Source organism: Eptesicus fuscus, chromosome 13 (assembly GCF_027574615.1).
Source record: "Eptesicus fuscus isolate TK198812 chromosome 13, DD_ASM_mEF_20220401, whole genome shotgun sequence".
In the NCBI taxonomy this organism is placed as follows: Eukaryota; Metazoa; Chordata; class Mammalia; order Chiroptera; family Vespertilionidae; genus Eptesicus; species Eptesicus fuscus.
In genome coordinates this window covers 38,824,361-38,847,624 of record NC_072485.1, presented here as the reverse complement: position 1 = coordinate 38,847,624, position 23,264 = coordinate 38,824,361, and the positions used below count along the sequence as shown (strand labels likewise).

Genomic DNA, 23,264 nt, shown 5'->3' with positions numbered 1-23,264 from the left:
TACTGTGTTTTGTTCCTCCTTCAGTATCCTTCTCTTTACTTCTTATTCTCACCCCGCTCCCCACACATTCACAGCCGGGCCCATTTCCCCTTATTCAGGCACCAATTAAACATAACCTCCTCTGATGAGTCCTTAAGATTTCTGGCTCCCTTCTCCACTAAAATATACAAAATGGACATTGTATACCAAGCACTGTGGTGTTCTGGTTATTGGTGAACTCTGTCTTCTCTACTACAAAGTGGGAACTCCCTAACAACAGAAACCTTATTTTATTCACCTCTTTATCCCCAGAGCCTCCCAGACTGCCAGGCAGTGAGGGTAATGTCTGCTGGAATATGTATAGAAATGTCAGTGATTATATTAAGCACCAGTTGGATGGTATAATCATAAGTAGTGTAGCTGTTTAGAGTTCAAAGAGATCACTTTAGATTGGCCTGTTTGACGGGTTAATGAAGAAGTTAGGACTTGAATTTGGCTTTGGAAGATGGGCATACTTAAATGAATGGAGGGAAGGAATTAGCAGAAAAGCCACTTATGGATCCTGTACTAAGTGTTTTTCAGGAGGGATTCTTTATCAGCAGATAAGCATCCTTCTAGGTCTGAAGCACTGTACTCTTAAGTTTCAAGAAGGCTCTAGTGATAGGGTCTTTGCCCACCAAAAGCTGACACAGGTTTGCAGCATTCAAAGTGACCACTGGCTGCTTCAGTGTGACCCTTGAGTTTAAGCTCAATTTAGATCAATTCCCTGTGTTTCAGCTTTGGAGTTGATGCTTGTTCAATGACTCTTTTGCTAGTGGATAACAATGTATAATAATAAGTAATGTCATTATAGCTAAGTCAGGTGACTGTTACTGTAAATCAGATAGTCTCCCAGGCATTTTGAATATATTATTTCATTAATTCATTTAATCCTCACAGCAACCCAGTGAATTAAGAAGACCCATTATCCTCTGTCATCTTACAAATGAGGAAACTGAGGCACAGGAAGGTTAAAGTAACTTAAAGGTGACATAGCCCTCAAGCAGAGGAGCTAAGATTGAGTCCAGGCAGGACGGCTTTAGGGCCCCTGTTTTAACTGTTCCTCAGTACAGCCTCTCATAATTATTTTAAGATTAAACTGTTTTACACAAGGGACCATTCAGCATCTCTGGTTCCAGGAAAGGAACCCTGTTATTATAACCCTCTCCTTGTTTTCTGCATTCCTCTCTGACTGCTTCTCCTTATCTCATTTGCAGGATCTTCTTTTTCTGCTTCATCATAAAAATCTAGAGCCCCTCCAGGCTCAGTTCCAGGCCCTCGTTTTTTTTTTTTTTATTTGTGGACATTTTAATGACCTTCCCTCCGTGTAGCTTCAAGCTACCAGGACACAGGCCCCACCAACACCCTTCATCTTCTCCTCGGCTCTTCTGCTGAAGACCTTGGCCTTCACAATGACAGGTGGCCTTGGGAGCTTTCCCTTCCCCAGAACGTTGTAGTAGCCGATCGCACCGCATCAGTGATGGGGGCAGCTCCAGTCCTGCTTTTGGCAGCATTTACCCGTGTCTGCTCACTGACCAGGGTCCACAGTTTATCGAGGTTGACCGTTGGGCAGAAGCTCTGGTTCCTCTTTAGGTGGTGATGCCTCACACCAACTTTCCCAAAGAAACTGGGTGATATTTGTCGAAGCTGATCCTGTGATGATGCAAGCCACCAGCATTACCGCACGCGCCCCCCCCCCCCCCCCCCTTCCTGTGCTTGCCGATGCGGCCGTGGCCGTGGCTCACGTGGCCCCGAAGTTTTCGGGTCTTCCTCAGTCTGGATGGCATGTCGGTGGCTGAGCTGCAAGAGCCAGGCCCTCTTTTTATTCTTTATCCTGGGGTGACAGTTGTCATTTTGAATGTCCCCGTATTGAAATAAAGCACGAGTGTGAAATCACCTGCCTAGATGTCTTCTCTGACATCAGCGCTCTGTTCCAACTGCCTCCTGGATGTTTTCACAACACATTCTTTGAGTCCATTTTTTTTATCCTGTCTTCCAACCACCATAAGCCCCGTGGTCCTCCAGCCCTCAGTTTTCAGCGAAGGAGTCTCCATCTATTCTTTAACACTGACCCAGAAGCCAGGCATAATTCTCCTTTTCCCTCTCAACCCTGTATCCAACCTTAGCAACCCCTGCTGATTTCCCCTGATATGTCTGTTTGCTCATATCTATGCGTTTCCACTCTGGTCCAAGCCAGGGTCTCTCACTGAAACTACTACACAGCCGGTGGTCCTCTAGCATCACCTCCAGTCTGTCCTCCAACTTCAGCCAGAGCGGACTTTCCAAAATACAAATCAATCAACTAATCTCTCCCTCCCACCTGCCACACCTAGCCTAAAACACGTAACAACTTAGATGAGGAGAAAAACGCTTACATGGCCTTTGGGCCGCTGCATGGTCCAGACCTTGTTTGCCTCTCCAGCTTTATTGTCTTCCATGTTCTTCACTTGATGACCATTTGGGTCCTCACACAGTGTTCTGTCTTGTGACATAGGACCTTGTTCCCTTTGCCTAGAAGATGCTCCCACCCACTAACCCATTCTTCACCTGGTGAAGGATACTACTAACCCTTCGGATCTTGGCCTCTCTGCGTCAGTTCTGTTACAAGCCTTCTTAACCCATGTTCTCTCCTGCATGGCAGTGTTAGAGGTGGTCATTGTGCATTGACGTTTGTGATTTTGTTGACAAATGTCTGTCCTCTCCCACAGTGGTATAAGCTCCATAAAAGCAGGAACCATGGCTTTTTTCTCAATCATTGTTGTATCCCAGATATAGTAATGTCTAGTTCACAGTGCCTTATGCATAGTACATTCAATATGTATTTGAATAAGAAGTAAATAATTTAATTTGTTAATATAGGGTGTCCCCTGAAAACTATAAAGGCAGTGTTTATTAAAGCAGCGGTCACCAACCGGTGGTCCGTGGACCACTGGTGGTTCGCGAGATCCGAAAGGTTGGCTGCTGCTGTATTAAAGTACATTTCATTTTTAAAATGTAATAGAAATCCGCTGTTAAAGTGTGTATACATTTTTGGGAGGCTACCCTATATGTCCTGTTAATCTGCATACAGTTTTATACTGCACCTCTTTTGGTGGTACAGAGGACTACATAAGATTAGGTTCCCAAGACGTTATACCGAGACCCTCACAGTCTCTTACTAAGCAATGATTAAATGATGGCTAAATGGCCCTGGCCGGGAGCTCCGTTGATTAGAGTATCATCCCGATATGCCAAGGTTGCAAGTTCAATTCCCGGTCAGGGCACATACAAGAATCAACCAATGAATGTATCAATAAGTGGAACAGCAAATCTATGTTTCTCTCTCTCTCTCTCTCTCTCTCTCTCTCAATCAATCAATCAAATAAAACAAATATTTTTAAATGTAATTCAAGCACTTCTTCCGAAGGCCTCCAGCATATCCAAAAATGGTGGCAGAGCTATCCATTTTTCTTTGAAAATAACACCCAACTGAAGCCCCATGCCTCGGTTCGGGGCAGAGCTTATTAGCATGGTGGCAGCTCAGCTTCAGCAGCATCTTTCACAGACTGAATTTCACGGCTTCTGTCATTGGCCTCTGGAGTCCAAAGCTTCCTGTAGTCCTCTTTGCAATCAGCCTTGTAAGTTCGGAAAGCATTCCCTGACTGAGGTTTTAATTTCCCTATAGAGTTCTTTCTGGGGCCGGGCTCTGTGAGATTACTATTTCTCTGGCTTCCCTGGCAAAGTTATTATTTTTTTCCCTAGTTTTTAGCATAAACACTTTATTACTCCCCTGTCCAGACACTCCCATGGGTCCCCAGGTACCATCCCTGGCATCTCTCTGTTTTACAGACCATTTTACAGTCCCCGTCTTATTTTTTGCCTGACTCTGTCCCTAGATTCATTTGTATGATGATTTCCTTTGTTTTGTTTTGTTTTGTTAATCTTCACCCAAGGATATTTTTCATTGATTTTTAGAGAGAGTGCAAGGGAGGGGGAGAGACAAAGAGTGAAACATCGATGTGAGAGAGATACGTCGATTGGTTGCCTCCCACACATGCCCCGATCAGGGCTGGGGATTGAGTCTGCAACCAAGGTATGTGCCCTTGACTGGAATCAAACCCGGGACCCTTCAGCCCATGGACCGACACTCTAACCACTGAGCAAACCAGCTAGGGCTGTATGATGATTCCTTAAAGTGAAAGCTAATGGGTAAAGAGGTTGACTTGCACACACACACACACACACACACACACACACACACACCCATGGACCTCTTTCGTCTCTTTGAAGGATCATTCTCTATTCCCTGATCCCAGGGAGCTCAGCCTTGAGACTGGCTTCCAGATAGGCCTCCTGGCTGTGGGGACCCCCTTAGCCTCGTCTCCTGGCTTATGCTGGAGCCTCTCTTCCAAGAGGGGCCCTGTTGTCCGGGGCTATGGAGGGTCGATGGCCAGCCCTCACATCACATGGCCCAGGGAAAGGGATTGCTTCAGCTGCTTGTTTTATCCTTTGCCTCTGGAACTTCGTCTTTCAGAAATCCGTCTTTCCTTCGGTACTCAGTTTAAAGAAAATGTAAAGGCTCCCTTGTTCATTTAGACCTTTTTAAACTGTTTTTATTTAGTCAGACTTTGGCAGGAAACCTTTCAAGCTGAGCCCAGGGGGGAAAGTGACCATTGGCACAGAATTCAGCCAATGCTTTTGGCCTAAGATTGCTTCTATTTTTATTTTGTTTCTTGTTTTTGTTCACATCCAGGGCAAAGATTAAGCACTTTCACTTATCTGGTAATGGTGAGAGGTCTTTAGACTGCTCGCCTGTGGCCAGGATACTGCATGCTTAAAACTATTAACCCCCAGCTACCTCCTGGGAGATAAGATCTAGCCGGTCAACTTGGCTTTCCCGAAACGAGGCTCTGTGCTTCTACTTGATCAGAGAGAGAGAAAGGGGAAAGATAAATCCCAGCCATGACTGGATTTTGAAAAAGGATAGTAGTCTAATTTATGGAGGTTGTTTTTTGAAAAAACTAACTTTATGTCATAATTTCTTAGCTGCCAAAAGACGTAATTCTACCTCAGCTTTGCCTTGGCAACCTGCTTTTGGCAGCCTGCACAGCCCTGTCGTTGCTCTGCATTATTTAAGCAGTAATCTTTAAGAAGGTGAGAAACTATTATTGCTTTTTAGCACAGTTGACATGATATTGGCGCGGACTCATACCTAGAGCTTCAAACATTTCTGATGGCGGTAAACCAACTTAAACACCTCCGTGTAGAGGTCTCGCTGCCATGAGGTCATCGCTTGCTACAAGGGGGGGAAAGAAGAAGATCAAATGTTGTTTAAAGGGTTGTTGTGGGTTTTTTTCTTTTTAAGAATTCTTATTTTACGGAATTGTAACTGTAGGTTCTGGCCAGGATCCAGACCGTCAAAGATTTAGCATCTTGACCAGCTGTGATCTAGCAATGTTCCTCAGAGGAAACATTTTGTAGGAGGGAAAGACACATATTTGAGACTGCAAAGTATACTCTTTCCTAATACTTTACAGAGTGAGACCTGCTTGTAGACAGATAACACAAGCACAGTGACTGAAAGAGAACAGGAAAAAATCTTCTCACACAGCTCTGAATGCACCCCCACGTCAGGAACTTGCTTGATGTGGGAAGTTTTTATTTTCCCTTTATTTTATTTCCCCCTCAAGTCTCCACGTGTATATCATTTTGTGTCAGAAAGTGTTTCTGTTCATCATGCGTGCTTAAATGCATCAGCATTCCTATAACAGCCTAACAAGTCTTAGGAAGCCAGAAACGCCACACAAACTTTATATAATGTAGGAGAGAAGGAAAGATACAAAGCCACTTGACCTAAAAATTATTCTGACTCTCACTCCTCCCTCAAACAGGTGGCAGTCCTAGGGGCTGGGAGAGAAAGGAACTAACATTTATTTAGTCAATCTGCCTTTGTTAAATTATCTCTGTGCCTCAGTTTCCTCATTTGTAAAATGAAGATGGTGTTCACAATTCATAGAGATGTGAGGATTAAATGAGACCATGTATAAAGTTGTTAACAGAGTACTTTCTTACCCCATAGTACTTCATAATGTTAGTTGTTATTGTTTTAATTCTTAATAATAAGTTATAGCGTACCTACTCGTTGTACTAAGAATTTTACTTGTATATCTCATTTAATTCTTGCAGTCACAACTGTTGGATGGATATACCCGATTTACAGAAGAGGAAACAGGTTCAGAGTCATATGTGCTTCACCAGTTTCTATGTTTTGTAATGGTGGAGTTGCATGTGGAGTTCTGGAATATTACTTATGGGAGATGTGGAAATGAGAACACATTTTGGACCAGTGCTTTCTTATCTTGTTTGCTCTCTCCCAATCCCTTTTGCGTAAAAGGAGGCTGTAGATTTAAGCAACAAAAACCAGCAAAAAAAGAAAGAGGAGGAGAAAGTTGTGGGGGCAAGGATGACAGAGGGGAATGAACTGGGTTCTGCTGTCTCCAGGTTGGCTTCCTGGCAGGTATTTGTGTAAAGGCTATAAAAGTTCGAACGTGGCTCTCCTCAGTGACGCTGGGGAAATAGAGAAATTCTGCCTCTTACAAAAACTCTCCCCCTGAAGCTAAATTCATGCAGAAAAAATGATGCATCAGGGGTTTGGGGACAACTGGAATGTACCACAAAGGATTCTGGGAAGTTCTTATAGTCCCTAAGCATTTGGTAGATCGTGTAAATAGAGGCAGTTTGAGCATTTCTACTTTATTCAAAGCTTTCTCTACCCCAGGTCCTTAAGAAAAAAAGAAAAGAAAAAATGGAATGAATTTTCACATTGGGCAGAATAACTCTTGATTGATTAAGTACTTCTTCTCCAAAACTCCTATACTACCCTTCATTCTTTTTTTTTTTTTTTTTTTTAATTATAAATGTAAGTTTTTATTTAAAAGTATTTGCAAATATTTTTCCACTGCTAACAGACATCTGGAAATCCTAATCAATATGTAGTTTCAATGTTGGAAAAATGGCACAATGTCTACTGAGCAGGTTATAGTTCTTTTAACAGGACATAATTTTAATGCATTTTTAATATTTTAACTAAAAGTAATTGACTAATTGTTTCCTTGTTTCTTTAATCTATTGTATCCAGACATTTTCTCTCCTTCTTTGCCATATACAAATGATTTATCTTGTCACCAGCAACTTTTTCTTATAGTTCTCTGAAGACCACATTAATTTTTACTTTTTCTTTTTTTTTTTTTTTTTTTTTTTTTTTAAATTTCTTTATTGAATAAGGTGTCACATATTTGTCCTCATCCCCCCATTCCCATCCCACCCCTCTCCCCACGCAGGCCCCAATCCCCTGTTGAACTTAACCGTTGGATAGGCTTATATGCATGCATGCAGGTCCTTTGGTTGAACTCTCCCCCTCCCCCCACCCTCCCCCTACCCTCCCCTATCCTCCCTCTGAGGCCCGATAGTCCGATTGATGCCTGCTTACTTCTGGTTCTGTTCTTGTTCCTCAGTCTATGTTGTTCATCATTTCCTCTAGATGAACAAGATCAAATGTCACTAGATATATACTAATAAGAACTGAATGTGAGACGAGCAATAATATTTATGCTGACAGGCAAATGAATCAATCTGTAGCGAGCTTCCCCCTGGACCAACAGTTCTTTTGAGACCCAATTTCGATGACCAGTAGTTCCTTATGTGTACATGTCAGCACTGACCCCTCAGTTCTGGATGGTGGACAAATGGTGGTAATGGAGGTCCGACTCCCTCTGGTTTGGTCTCGGCCGAACCCAGGGTCACGGCGTCACCTGGACTAAGGGGCACGTGGCCTCACCCATACCCAAGGGGCGCGTGGTCTCACCCGGGCCTGGGACCCAGCCTCACCCGGATGGATCCAGGGGCGCACGGCCTCACCCGGACCCAGGATCTGGCTTCACCCGTACCCAGGGACGCTTGGCCTCTCCCAGACCAGGGGCACGTGGCCTCACCTGGGCTTAGTTTCACAAGGCCTCACCTGGATCCAGGGACACATGGTCTCTCCCGGACCCAGGGACGCTTGGCCTCTCCCAGACCCAGGGGCACGTGGCCTCACCCGGGCCTAGGTTCACGAGGCCTCACCCGGATCCAGGGACACATGGTCTCACCCAGACCCAGGAACGTTTGGCCTCTCCCAGACCCAGGGCCACTTAGGCTCACCCGGGCCTAGGTGCACGAGGCCTCATCCGGATCCAGGGACACATGGTCTCACCCGGACCCAGGGACGCTTGGCCTCTCCCAGACCCAGGGCCACTTGGGCTCACCCGGGCCTAGGTGCACGAGGCCTCATCCGGATCCAGGGACGCATGGTCTCACCCGGACCCAGGGACGCTTGGCCTCTCCCAGACCCAGGGCCACTTGGGCTCACCCGGGCCTAGGTGCACGAGGCCTCACCCGGATCCAGGGACACATGGTCTCACCCGGACCCATACCCTTCATTCTTTATCTGCTTCTTGCAGCTAGCTCCCTGGTGCACAGAAGTGGAGATGGGGGTGGGTGGGAAGAGTTCTGATTGTTCCTGTTTAACCAGTGTTCTGTGTAGGGGAAAACAGTAGCAGGAAGGAGCTCTAGATTCTGGTCTTTCCTCTGCTACCCATTACCCTATGTTTCTGCCCAAGACATAAATGTCTTTGAGCCTCAGTTATCCCTTCTGTAAAATACTTTGGGAATCCGAAGCCCATGGAAGCTAATAATAATGACAGCAACTACAATTACAGCTACTACTGCCATCGGTATACCTGCCAGGCATCCAGCCAAAGATCTGATGCACATCGTTTTATTTACTCCTTACCGCAGCCCAGCAATCCATTTTACGAAGGAGAAAACTGGAGCACAGAGAAGATGAGTGACTGCCTACAGTCATGTAACTAATAAGTGGCGAGTTCAACCTTAAGTCATAACTCCAACTAGGCTCATGGTGGTGGCAGAGCTAGGAATAGAATCCAGGTCTTTGAACACCCTTTCTCATCACTGTCACTCCCTCCAGAGACAGCTGAAGGGAGAACAGAAGGTAACTGACTGCAATAAATGAGGACTGGCAGAATGAGAAAGACATTAATCACCTTAATGTATAGAAATCAGAGAAGATTTGATCCAAAAAAGCCAAATTTAAACCAGACTGTCCTCCTCGACCTCTAAACTCCAAACCACTTGACTTCTCCCGCACCATGCTGTTGTTTGTGACCCTAGGATAGCCTTTTCTACTTGTAGCAATAGGTTTATCATTAGGTAAGGTAACAGCCCAGATGTGGTTCAGCTGTTCAGCAGTCTATGCTGTATTTTCACTAAACCATGGCCTAGTAAATTTGCAATTACAATATCTTTGGGTTGTTGCTTTTTAATAAGTTCCTTTTAATTGCAGCATTAAACCCCAGATGTCATGTTTCCGGGTTTTCAGCTTGGACCTAAGCCAAGCTGGAAGACACATCTACTCAAGGCAAATGGCTGAGGAGGAGAAGAATGTGTGCAGTGAACTGGGGACTCAGTTCAGTTGCTTAAACCTCAGGCTCTGTGCCCCCGAATCTGTAGTCTAAGGCAGGAGTGGGAGACAGAACAAAGTTCCCACGTTTCCTGCTGCGTCCGTTGCTCCCAAACCCCCACATTCACTCAGGTTGTTTCTAAGAGTAAAAATTCCCTATGAGTTATCCAGCTTAAATAGCATGCTAATTTCATTTGATAAATAAACTGTCAGTAGTCTTTAAAAATTGGTCATGTAATTAGGAAATCTATGCGTTCCGACCTCTTCTTCCATCTAGATGAAATAATCACAAAGCCAGACTGTAATCAGACAAAAGGAATTTTGAAACCTTCTGGGCCTTCTTTTTTGATCTATTATTTGCCTTTTTAATTGCTACCTTTTACCTTTTTAGGCAGTACTAGAGATAAAATACTCCTTTTCTTTCTTGTACAAATTTAGCTTCCACTGAAATGTGAAGTGAAGGTTTCTTCTGGAAACCTATTAAATATGAAAATCAAATTTTATTTAAAATGTATGCTTTGTGTTTTTATACAGAGATGCTCACAGCAGTTTCTTTTTTTAATTTATTTTTTTAACATTTTAGATCTTTATTGTTGAAAGTATTACATATGTCCCCTTTTTTTCTCCCATTGACTCCTTCTAGCTTGTCCCCACCCCCTGCCCCAGGCTCACAGCAGTTTCTTAAGAGTAAGATTTTAGAAATACCCTTAATCTACAAAACTAAGGGAATGATTAAGCAATTTATAATATTCTAGTCAATGGAGCAACCATTTAGAATTGTTTACCAGGAGATTTTAATAACATCCAACAGCAGACTACAGAATTGTATATATCTACCACAAACACAACTTTAGGTTTTTTTGGTATTTTAAAATTAAACACACACACATAAAATCAAAGTCTGGAAGGAAAATATTCAAAATTAACAGTGGTTATTTGATGGGTAATAGCCTTGTAAGAGATTTTTATTTTTCATATGGTTTATATTTTTTTAATTTTCCCTGGAAAATTATTTCAATAATTAAAAATGCATGTGTGTTTGTATATATTTTAATGTAATCATTCAACACTTCAGCTGTTTGGAACTCAGCTATCTTAAAAATCTGGAACATTGCTAAGATCCTGGAAGTAATAAAAAAAAATTAATTCTGAGCAGCCAAAACTAATGTTACAAAACTTATAATAAAGCTTACTATGCCCAGGATATCTGCTCGCCCATCACTCCAATCCTGTTTACTCTTACTTTGCACACAATTCTTAGGACATCTACTTCACAAGGACATAGTTCATTAGAAGCAAACATTAGAAAAAGAGAAGCCCCTGCAGGCAAGAGGTGGATGTAGCCACACTGCCCATGACAGTGAGAGAGGACATGGGGAAACTCAAGTGCAGTGTCAGAACTCTCAGACTCATGTCCTAAGACACAGGCCACTGAAAATCCCATAGTCTCTTTACTATGTCATAGTTTAGTTTACTAATACATGTTCATAGTGATGGCCCAAAGTTATGAAGATACCTTTATTGCCCCTGGCCGGTGTGGCTCAGTTGGTTGGGCATCATCCCATACACTGAAAGGTTGCCTAATCAATTTCTGGTGAGAGCACATGCCGAGTTGTGGGCTTGATCCCCCATAGGGGGCATGCAGGAGACATGTGATCGATATTTCGCTCTCACATCGATGCTTCTCTCTCTCTCCCTCTTCCCCCCTCCCCCTCACACTCCCCCTCCCCCTCCCTCTCTCTCTAAAAATCAATTAAACAAAGATACCCTTTTTGTTCAGCTTACTCTTTTTAAGATTATAAGAAATACTTCAATAAAAATTTTGGTAAGGTTTTATTGCACATGGCTAAAAATGTTAAAGACAAACGTGGCGATTAAAGGGTAAACTTTAGATATGTAGACTTCTTTATTGCCTATCCATAATAACGCATTTTCTTACCCTTATTAAGAGGGAACATTTTACTGTTACTGGAGTTTTCCAGATTGTAACTCAAGCTATCATTACCTGGATTCTCATAAAAATCTGAGGAAACAGGAGAAGAATATCATAAAATCGGGATGTCAGAAAATAACAGTCTCTACCTCTCAAAAGCCCAAGAATACACCCTTTAAAAGGGAATAACATCCCAGAGCTTAGATATACACTGAGTGGCCAGATTATTATGATCTCTGAACGCATAATACTCTGGCCACTCAGTGTATATCCTATATAATAAAAGGCTAATATGCAAATTGTCCCCTCAACCAGGAGTTCAACCAGCAAGCAGGCCAGCCAACTGCTCATGTCCCCTCCCCCTGACAAGGCTGGCTGGACCCCACCCATGCACAGATTCATGCACCGGGCCTCTAATACACACACACACATACACACACACACACACACACACACACACACACACATACACTGAGTGGCCAGATTATTATGCGTTCAGAGATCATAATAATCTGGCCACTCAGTGTAAGTTGGACGAGTTCAATGAAAAGGCCTGTAGAATGGCACGTACTAGTAGCTTGAAGTCTGGCGTATCATTGGTTTTTAGCAAATGTTAGTTGAATTTGAATATGATTTTTCCCAGGTGGGATGAGACAGACTGTGTGGGCTCTAGAGTCAGACTGAATCTAGTTCAGATGTGGGTTCTGCACCTTAAACCACAGAACCCACGCACCCGCCTTTTTCACAGCGTAGATGTGAGGGTTCAACATTATGGATGCTCAGGAAAATGGGAGTTCCCTTCCCATTGTAGTTGCCAGGAAGGATGTCACACTTTATTACTTTTCTGTTGTGCAACGTTGAGGAGAGCCTTCAGGGAGTCTCAGAACCCTAGAGCAGCGGTCACCAGCCTTTCGGACCTCACGGACCACCGGTTGGCGACTGCTGCTCCAAAGGTTTCCTTAAACCAGCGGCCGCCAACCTTTCAGACCTCATGGACCACCAGTGGTCCACAGACCATCGCTTGGTGACCGCTGCCCTAGAGGACTACAAAACCCCTTTCCTCTGTGCCGTAAGCACTGCTGCTGCACCCTGCTCCATTTCTCGTGCTCTGCTTTCATCAGCCTAGGAGGGAAGCAGGGCAGGCTGGGGTGGGGAGAGGGGAGGTGATGGCGGCAGGGGAAGTGTCATCGCATTCATCCTTCATCACCAAGGGTGTTAAGCACCTGGCGTCTAGTTCCATGCCAGCACTGTCACCTCCACTGTCCCAGGCTGGCTCACCTGGTGCTTCCCACGCCTCCTCAGCTGGGGTGGGAGCTGCTCAGAATAGACTGTGGTTAGTGCTGATGCTCTGTTTCGTTTTGATTGCCTAAGCTCCCTGCCAAATCACTTAGAGAGGGACAGTCAACAAGTGGGAGAGTGAAAACTACAAGGTTCACAAAAATGTGTGGCTTACCCAGTTACTGCGAGTTTTGACAACATATTAACTGAAAACCTAGATTAAGGCCAGCAGGTTTTGCTCTGTTTTGTTTTGTTTTTCTTGAGAACTAAAAACAGTAATTTACCGGTGTGCTTGCCTGGGTCTGTGCACCCCACTGGCCACCCCTAATTATGAAATCTCTCCTGGCACCAACACTTAGAGCCAAGCAAGGTTGTCTGACGGACCTGGGGATTAGCAGCCTTGTGGTTGCCTTTTCTCAAGAAGCATAAGCCTTGCTTAGGTGTCTGAGATCACAGGGATAATCCAGCATCAGGGGGAGAAAAAAAAAGAAAGAAAGAAAACGAGAGAAGGAGCAGGGAGGGAGCTGGTTCAAGGGCTTGTGGCTGTGGACACAGGTAGAAGGAACCCTCGATCCTTTCTTCTTTTTCAAGACACATCACTATTGTGATTTAGAAGTGTTTTACGTTAGTCATTATGGATGGCTTTCTCCTACAAGCTCGGAAGCTCCTCAGAGGCAGGGCCTGCTCCGTCTTGCATTTGTTTCCCATCCCCCAGGCCGGGCACATGGAGTAGCGTTTGTTGGGCGGGCATAGTCTCAAGTGTAGCCTCCACTCATGCCTAGTAGTTGCCCTGTGCCAACAGCTTCTGTGTGTGTGTGTTTCCTCATCTGAAGAACACACGAGTCTAACGGGTCTTGTGTTTCTACCTCCCTCTGTCTGGACCCAGTCTGTTCCTATAGTTCTATTGAAGCTGACTAGCTTCATCCAAGTATAATATCAAGAATTGTGATCAGTCCTCTAAGGTGGTTTTACTAGCACAGTGTATAACATGACCATTATTTCCAGGGTCTGAATACTCTCTTTCCATTCACTAATGGTTATTTATTATTTCGAACTTAAGAGCAGTAATGTATACTCTGCTTTCTTGACAGGGTTTTTGTGAGGACCAAATGAAATGATGTGTATAAAATTACTTTAGAAACTAAAATTTGTATCGCTTAAGAGTGATTATTATTGCTGGCCCGAAGTATCTTCTTGAGAAGTAACTCAAGTCTGAAAGAAGGCACTTAAGGCCAAACTTATAAAACGTGTGTGACCAGCCTTGTAAAGGAGAAGTCGTTTCCTAGATTAAGTTTTTATTAAAATATATTTATATCCTTGATTCTCTCTCTGTCAGTTCTCTAATCCAAGGTGATTAGCATTTGGGTATTGGAAAAGCTATTGATCATCACGTCAAGAGTCACGAGTGCTGGTCTAGCCTTGCCATGGCTTCACTGCGGTACCATGAGCAAGTCACTAAACTTCTATGCCAAATAAGGTACCTGCTTCACGAAGATAAAATAAGTTGAATATGAAAAATAAGAATAAGAATATGGCCCAGCTGGCATGGCTCAGTGGTTGAGCATCAACCTATGAACCAGGAGGTCAGGGTTCGATTCCCAGTCAAGGCACATGCCCGGGTTGCCGGCTTGATCCCCAGTGTGGGGCATGCAGGAGGCAGCCGATCAATGATTCTCTCACCACTGATTTTCCCTCTCTCCCTCCCTCCCTACCTCCCTTCTTCCCCCTTACTCTCTGAAATCAATAAAAAAAAAATATGTTTTTAAAAAGAAAGAACAAGAATATGGATAGCCCTTCAGATGTATAAAGTTGGTTGCATCCTTTATATATTGTTCTTTCCAGATCCAATCCCTCCAATTACTGCAACTCTTCCCCATATGACATGGTTTCTATCCCCCATCCTACCCGGGGGTTCTCCTCTGCATGTATTTCATTTTGTCTTGAACCTTCTTGAAGGACGCTCCCAAAGTTGAACTGAGAATACTTTGGGTTGTTTCTTCCCTTCAGACACTACAGTTTATACTAAGAATATTATTATCAATCTTAATTAACTCAAACCTAAGCATGCTATTTCCTGTTTCTGGATCCAGAAGGCTTAAACCGAGTTCTGAAGTTGGAAGTTAATTTCTCGTTTTTGTTTGTCTTCTAGCGACAGACATCACACCTCCAGTGCAATTCCTGTTCCAAAGAGACAAAGCTCCATATTTGGGGGTGCAGATGTCGGCTTCTCTGGGGGCATTCCTTCGCCAGACAAAGGACACCGAAAACGGGCCAGCTCAGAGAACGAGAGACTCCATTACAAAACCCCTCCTCCCAGCTACAACTCAGCAGTCGCCCAGCCTGGGACCACCATCCCCTCCCTGGGAGAGCCTGAGAGAAAGACAACATCTCTGTCCTCCTCCTTGGATACCTCCTTGGACTTCTCCAAAGAAAACCAGAAAAAGGGAGTCGATTTGGGCAACAGCTTAAATGCGGGCCCCGTGAGTGTAAACACTGGCCAAGAACAAGGAGAAGCCCTCCCTGGGCATCCAGCCACGGTCAGCGGCTCTCTCCTACCCAGCGAGCCGGCTGGCCCCGCCAGCGCCCAGCTGCCGGGCGAGTTCCACCCCGGCTCAGAAGCTGAGCTCTGCTGTGCCGTGGAGCAAGCGGAAGAGATCATCGGGATGGAAGCCACAGGTTTCACCTCAAGTGACCAGCTGGAAGCATTTAACTGCATCCCAGTGGACAGTGCTGTGGCAGTGGAGTGTGACGAACAAGTTCTGGGAGAATTTGAAGAGTTCTCCCGAAGGATCTATGCACTGAACGAAAACGTATCCAGCTTTCGCCGGCCACGCCGGAGCTCTGATAAGTGAAGTGAGCAGATAGACAGTAGGTCCAGGACAGGGCTACTGCCTAAAATGAGGATAAAGCTGCACTGGTTACCCTTTGTAATAATTATGACACAAATAAATATTGATGGAGGATATTCCTCGGGAAAATAGACTTTGTGAATGGAAGAGGGACTCAGGATCATTGTGTATCAGTGGGCCAGACCAAGTTAGAGTTTGCTTGCAAGATTGGCTTTACAGGCCTGACTGTTGTTTGAAGGCAAAAGTCACTCTCTAGCTTGAGTCACCTTATAGGTATTCGTCTGCTTTTTTATTTACTCTTCTATGTTATCCCCAGAGGGAAGATGATAATATATAAAGAATATAATGAACTCACCTTTAGTTTCTCAAGCATTTGCCCTCACCAGTTTATAAAACTTTGGGAAAAATTGAATATTTAGAAAAAGATTTCTACCATTTACTGAAGGATCTTTGGCCATTCGTTAGGCTGATGAATAAGAAGCACAATAGTCGTCTCCTTAAACCCAGGCCATCTGCCCCTCCCCCTGCCCCCATGCCCCATGGGCAACCGAGAGACTCCACTGCAACAGTGGATGCGTTGTGCTCCCTGGAAAAAGGACGTCAGGTTCACGGGTTCTTTAATAAAGTCACTCTGACCTTCCACCTCCTCTGATAGCCATGGCCTTGAGGCAGCCCTCAAATTAGACGAAAGACCTCGCCTTCGGTGGATCCCAGGGACCCTCGAGGACCCCAAGGTTGTCCAGTCAAATGGCATCCAATCCCCTTTGAGGGCCAGAGTGTTTATGTGGGCAGATGCTGCAGTCAAAACTAGGCCCGCTTCCTGGCAGTGCACTCACCAGACAAAACCCGCATGTGTACAGCCCATGCTAATTTATTAAATTTCAGCTGGAAGACATCGTATGTGATGAAATATATGTAGAGAGTCAGGCCCTCCAATGTGCAAACTGCAAGGCAGTTGAGGTCATTGGACTAATGCTAGATGAGGCATAGAATACTATTGATAGGTGTGCAATTGCATAAATATTAAATTATGTTTTTGAAGTTCAACTGTCATTCCTGGAGCTCAAATTTCATTTGCTATTGCTTTATATTTTATTTACCCAAGGACATCGCCTCAGGGTTGCAAGTTCTTTAAGGAAAATTTATCCATGTATCCATGTATTGTATAGAAGAATAAAAATTGAGTGTACTTCACTTGACCTGATTTTTTTTTTTCCAGCTTGGAATTCCTCTTGAAACTACATCTCCATGTATTTCATCGAGATAGGACCAGCCTGAACAAAACTGGGGCTGCATCTAAGCTAATGTGTTGACTTCATTTGAATTTACCTGTTGTTATAGCAACACAAACACCTTCACTGGTGTACTCTCTAGTAGCTGCGTTTGTCCTACATAACATCTTAACTCATAGGTTTCATAATCATTTTCATATTTTTTCCAAGCATTCCTGGGCTCGATTTTAATTTATAGCCACGTTTGAAATGGAATAGCTCATGTTGTTGTTTTTCGTGTAAAGAGAACTCACAGAATCATTGCATGACAGACAGACCCAGCCTGCGAGCAATTAAAAGCTTTAACTCGATCTCAAGAAGTCCATATGAATTGCACGTGAAAAGGTGGACTACTCCAAAGCTGGAGTAGAAGCCATCTGTAGAGGCCCAGCTTCTTTGCACTGTACTGTCATTCGTTTTAGAATCAAAGAGGGTGGAGATAGACACCAGTCTATGTCAGACTGGTCTGTGGGGTCCTCCAAGGAAGTAACAATATCCCCCCCAAAAAAATCGGTTTTTGAAGGACTGTGTGAGTATTAAACAATGGACTGTGTGAGTGAATCACATGTGATTGTGATTTTCCAAGGTACAGGAGTGGAGTTAAACTGTACGCCAAACTCAGACAAGGTGTGTCAACTGCAGGCCCTGCAGCCTGGCTCCTGGCAGCACCACGCAGAGGGCCGCACTCAGAGCACCTGTCCCGGTGTTTATCTCAGGTTCCACACGACCAGATGGGGCTCTGGGGCTCCGTCCACCCGACTCTCGTTTGTGACAACCTGATTCCTGGGTTCACAACTCTTCACCCCCCAACATGAAGCCCTGCCATGCGTGTGATTAGATTGCTCAGAACCCATCAGTAGTTACCTATACATTTGCTTGATCCACAGGGTCCAATGATGTTATGCCTGAAAACATCACCTAGGTTTGGGTTTGTTTAGTTTGCGTTTTGTGTTTTCATTTGAATATTTTGGATGTCTGCAGTTTCTGCCATTACCTGGGTAGAACCTGCAGTATTCCGTGTCTCCAGAAATAACTGTTCAGCGTCTTCCAATGCTGCAGAATTCGTTTTGCCTCTGTTTAAAGTGGCCATAGCCAAAGGATGGGATGAGTGATCATCTCCTACTAATCTTTCTGGTCTTGCAAATCACTAAAACATCAAGTTTGTTTCAAGGATGGACATACGTTGAAGTGAAAGCTCACCACTATCCAATTCCACACGACTAAGAGCCCTTACAGCTTTCACGTAGCTGAGACGCTTTTAACAGCCAGCAAATGTTATCAAATGAATATTTGATTGTGTTTTCTCTCTCCACTTCCTCTTACCCACTTTAGAAATTCCAGAGATTTTTCCCCCCCTCAGAATATTAGTTTTGGAAGATTGTATCCAGCTATATTTTTTTAGCGGTTCTAATGGTGCCCATTTATCCTGACCTAGCCGGTTATTTAAATAATTTTTTAAGCCACCACCAATAATAAATGGCATGTGAAACTGGTCTGTTGGTAATTGGAAGAAAACTCAGCATCTGTATTTATAAAATAAAATTGATTAGTATTTATTTTGAGAGTAAAAGTGTATGTTATTTCCCTGCTATGTTTGAGTCATGTTTTCTTCATTGTTTTGAATTTCATATTGAAGCTGAGTTAAGTATGAAGACCTTGTTCTCAGTCAGCCATTCCACATTTATTAAACTAGCGCTCGCTCTCTCTCTCTCTTCTCTCTCTCTCTCTCTCTCTCTTTCTCTCTCTGGCTAAACAAGGTTAATACAAAGATTAATAAGCCCTGACCTCTGCCACATTCTCCAGTGGAGGGGGAGGTAGTTCTATTAACAGTTGTAAGTCAGTGTGATTGATGATACGCTGAAGGGATATGCGGCCGTCCTGCGGGGTGGGAGAAAGCCACTCTGCCTCGGGGATCAGGGGAGGTTCACGGAGGGCAATGCAGATGGAAAGCTCTGTACGGTGGCACGTCACAGGAGGAGGGGACCGCCTGGCGAAGGCCGAGGCAAGGCGGGGTCCTGTGTGTTTGCAGAGCAGCAAGAAGTGTGCTGTGCGTGGGGTCCGAGCGGCTGTGAAGAAGGGTGAGAAGAGAAAGTGAATTGCAGGCCCATGGGAAGGACTTAGGTGCCAAGTCAAGAGACTTGAATGCATGCAGTGGGCCACTCAGGTACCCCTCCCAGGCTCAAGGGCAGAAGAGTAACCTGGTTAGATCGGAATTATGACTGGCAGCCACGCTGAGGCTAGACTGTAGAGATACTTGCTTAAGTCTCTTTAATCTTTCCTTTTTGTTTAGAAAAAAAAAATCCATGTCTGAAAAAGAGGTGTATCCATGGGTCCCTCACGGTAAAGATCGTTTCAGGGTAAAGATCGAATAGCAAACGAGGTTTACTGTGGGGTACGAAGAGCGCAGCCTGCATGAACCCCGGATTCAGCCACTGTGAAGCTCTGACAGGTCAAGTCATTGTACTTTGAAGGACCCCACTTTTCAGTCTGTAGGAGCTTGGGGAGAAGTCTGCCCTTGCCGTTCCGTTTGCATGGGGCCTGCCCCATCGTTGTCGGTTCCCTTTAGTCCTGTGGAGGCCACTGCGCAGGGACAGGGTCCCCGGGACTTGTCACCACCATTGCCTGTTCCAGCGCTTGGGCCGAGCGAAGCCACTTAGTCCCTCTGCATCCCGCTCCTAATCTGTGAAGTGGGGTGATCCCCGCACTCCCAGGGTCGGACGGTGAGAAGGAGATAAACATTTGTAAGAAAGCGCTTCATCTTTGCGAAGCGCCGTCCGCATGGGGAGGAGCCAGCCCTTCCACAGGGATTTCTTGCATCGTGTGTCTCCGGCTGTGGAGGGCGGTTCCTCATTCTGTGCACGGAGGCTGTGCCAGGACGGAGCTGTGGAGAAACTAAGCTCTAAACAAGTGGCAAGTGTTTCAGGTGTTTGGGTGGGTGGCATGGACACAGTGTTGAGACACAGCCCAGAGGCCTCATGAGCTTAATTTTCATGTTTCTTACCACCTGGCAGATGCCCTTATTTAGGCCCACCTCATCCAGAAATATTCTCTCTCAGCTTCCGGCCGCCTCGCTGATTGCTGAATTGGTGCCCAGAGCTCTTAATTTCACTTCAAGTAGATAGAAGCCTTTCTTTTTTTTTTCATTTTCCTCTTAGCGCATCTAATTACAGTTTTGTAGGTAGACAGCTCAGCCTTGTGGATTTTAAATGAATAAAAAATACATGTCTATAAAGTAATTCCACACTTTGTAGAGACTGGCAGTGTCAGCAATCCAGAAAGAGAGCAGCCGTGCAGGGAGATAAACGTGAGAGAAATTCAGCCAGTGTGCCATAGCTGCAGCCGGCCGGCCCAGGCCCAGGCCGCCCAGGGGAGAGCACAGGCCCGGATCCCTTTGGTTTTGTACCAAGAGGCTTCTCACCGTCCCCGCTAGATCACAGGCAGCAAATCTGGAAGGAATGGAGAGTGGGAGTGGGCAGCGATAAGGACTAGCCTGCCTCTGAGAAGCACCTACGAGCAGGCAGGAAGGAAGCAGTCTGGGCATCTCGAGTGAGGGGCCCTCAGCCAGGCGGGGTGCAGAGCCCTGCCCTGCCGCTCACCGGCTGTGTGACCCGGGCAAGGCGCTGGACCTCTCTGGGCCTGTGCCCTCCTCCTCAGCCCGGGGCTTAGGTTTTCCCTGAGGCCGGGACAGACTCCTCCTGCTCCAGGGGTTCATCTGTATTCCTTCCTCAAAACATGTCTCAGGTTGCTGCAGGGGCCCGGAGCCTGGCGGGAAAGGGGAGGACCCTCCTTCTCACTACTTGTTGTGAAGAGCTAGGGGTACCCCTGGGGTGGCTGGGGGCTTCTCGGGCCTTTTGAAGGAAATTCCTGAGGTTTAGGGGAGAGGATTGGCTGGCTGCCCAGGGGTTCACCATGGCTGGGGTTGCCACCTGGATTGGAGTCACCTCCTCGCCCGGCTCCCTGCAGCCTGCACACGGCAAGCACAGCGACCTGCCCTAAACAGCTGTAACCCTGAGAGCTGTTGGTAAAGGACAGGCTCAAACGTTGACTTACCTTCCCTGCATGCATTGCACACGCTAGTTAACCTATCAGTTGATGAGGGGCTGTTTCTCTTACAGAAATATTCCAAGTAAAACGATTCGGAAGGGCTAGTAGAGTTAGACTATCAGCACGTGGCACCTGCTATGAATTCATGCCTCTAGGACAATGACCATCAGTGGCTGCTAGTGTCACAAAAAGAGAGAAAACCACACCGTTTATGCCTCTTGATGGAAGAACAGCACCGGTGAATTAATTCTTGGCAAATGCTTGACCCTAATTGTGATCACAGCCCTATCTGTGAGGTCCAGGTGTGACTAGTCATTGAAAGTGGCCAGGCCAAAGTGGGACGTGCAGTGAGTGTAAAATTCACAGTGAATTTCAGAGACGTACTACAACGATGGGATGTAAGTAATGTTTTGTTTTCATATTGATGCCATGTTGGAATGCTAATATTTTGGATATATTGAATCCAGTAAATTAAATTTTTAATTTTATCAGTTTCTTTTTACCTCTTAAAATGTGACCACTAGAACATTGTTAATGACGTGTGTGACTGGCATTGTGGCTCACTGTACGTCACCCTTTCCGCCAGCCCCTTGTACGCTTCCTCTGTGTGTCTCCCCGGTGTCCCCTCCAGCAGCCCTGAGCCCCCGCGGCAGGCCCCTGTGTGAAGGCACAGCGAGGGCTGGGGAGCGTTGGCTGGATCAGTGCCCGTGTGCGGAGTGCCCGTTGTACCCAGGAGGCAGTGGAGGCTGAGAAGTCAGGGTCATCGCTAACTTCACAGGGTTAAAATGTGGCAGGACTGGAAACCAGAGCCTCTGAGTCATTTCTCTTTACATCTGAGCTGCAGGACACAGTTCCCTTCGTCCATGCATCCGTTCGGCATTGACTGGGCGCCCCCTGTTGGCCGGGCACCTGCTGGACGAGGGGCGGTGCTCTGAAGAAAACCCACAGTGCCACCAGGAGAGTGTGACTTGAGGTGCCCACTTTGCCCTAGGATCTCAGGCAAGCCTCCTGGGGGGAAGTAAAGTTTAAACACATTTGAAGCTAGAAAGCCCAATCCAGGCCTAGGGGACAGGTATTCAAAGCCTTGAGCTAGGAAGGAGCATGGCACACGGGAAGGACTCATAGGTAACCCGAGGGCTGGCGGGGAGTGATGAGGGATGGGGCTGGAGAGGTGGACAATGGCAGGTTTTCTCAAACGGGGGTTCACAGACACCACCCCCTCCCCTGCCCAGTTTCTCCCAACCGTATTTTTGCATTGTTGTATCGATTTAAAAAACCATCAGAGCACGTCCTGACCCCTCTGGCTGGGCCCCGTAGGACTCGGCTTCGGGGCTGGCCCCTGCAGCTGTATGGACCTTCCCACGGGCCCGAGGAATACTAGCATCTCTAGCAGGTTTTAACCCACATCCACAGCCCAGGTGTGCAGAAATGTAACCTCATTTCCCCGGAAGATGCCCTCTTCAGCCCGTTGCAGGAAACTCTTGATCTTGCCACTTCAAGGCATCTCAGTCACTTCTGGTTAAAACTTATCCTCTTTGGGGTCAGGGTTCAAATTCTCAATCCTCCCCGACCCCACCCATCAGCCACTCTGACCGCAGGTTCCCGGTTTCTGAAAGCGTGTCTCCAGCCTGCCCCTGGCTGGCTCATCTGGTATCTGGCGCTGGCCTCCACCGCGAGCCCCTCTGTGGTTCTGGTCTCAGGTCCTCTCGCCTGGGTCATTCTTCTGCACGCCCAGGCCTCCTCAGATCTGCGTGGCACCGTGGGGAGGGGCCTAGGCCCCGCCCACTTTCTCTCATGCTCTGAGGCTGTCCTCGGGCCCACCTGCCTGGACCTCCCCTCTGCTGGTTGGCCGCGGGGACACCTGAGGACCACGGAGCTCCTGTGAAGACTTGCCTAGATCTTCCTGGCAGACCCTGGGCAGCTGGGTCCCTTGTCTGCCACTGGCCAAACCTACGTCCCATTTAGACCCCAGATGGGGGCAGGGACAGGGGAGGTCCCAGCCCCACTCAGACTCGGCAGCCTTTTGACTTTGGGGTCCAGCTTTTCCCTTCCAAATAGCGCCCTGCAGCTCTGCAGACTTCCGTTCCTTTTTCAGAGGTGGGGAGATACTCCTATGTCATCGCTGGCCTGCACTCTTCTCTCCTCTGCAGCCGCGCTTTCTACGGGCTGTACCCTCAGTCCCCGCCCGGGCTGTCTCCTCAGAACGCACACAGCCTTCGCTTGCTCAACAGCAGCGCCTGCCCTTGCAGTGAAAGCCCGGCTTTGGAGACAGGCAGGTCTTCCATTCCCTTTATTGTTTTGGATTGTATCCACACGGCCCCGGGGGAGGGGGGGTGCAGTAAATGGTGGGGCAAGTGAGGGGTCAAAGGAATGGA

General features: G+C 46.2%; 1 protein-coding gene and 1 pseudogene across 2 annotated transcripts in view; one reads left to right on the top strand and one right to left on the bottom strand.

The window, feature by feature from the left end:
- UVRAG (UV radiation resistance associated) overlaps positions 1 to 16,768 on the top strand; it is a 274,349-nt gene extending 257,581 nt beyond the window's left edge. For both annotated transcript variants that reach the window (XM_008149987.3, XM_054724633.1), the window contains one exon: positions 14,875 to 16,768. In XM_008149987.3, coding sequence (XP_008148209.2) covers positions 14,875 to 15,577 — 703 coding nt within the window. In that variant the 3' untranslated portion in view covers positions 15,578 to 16,768. The remainder of the gene's footprint in view (positions 1 to 14,874) is intronic.
- Positions 1,351 to 1,807, bottom strand: LOC129151061 (60S ribosomal protein L27a-like; annotated as a pseudogene).
- Positions 16,769 to 23,264: the final 6,496 nt, after the last annotated feature.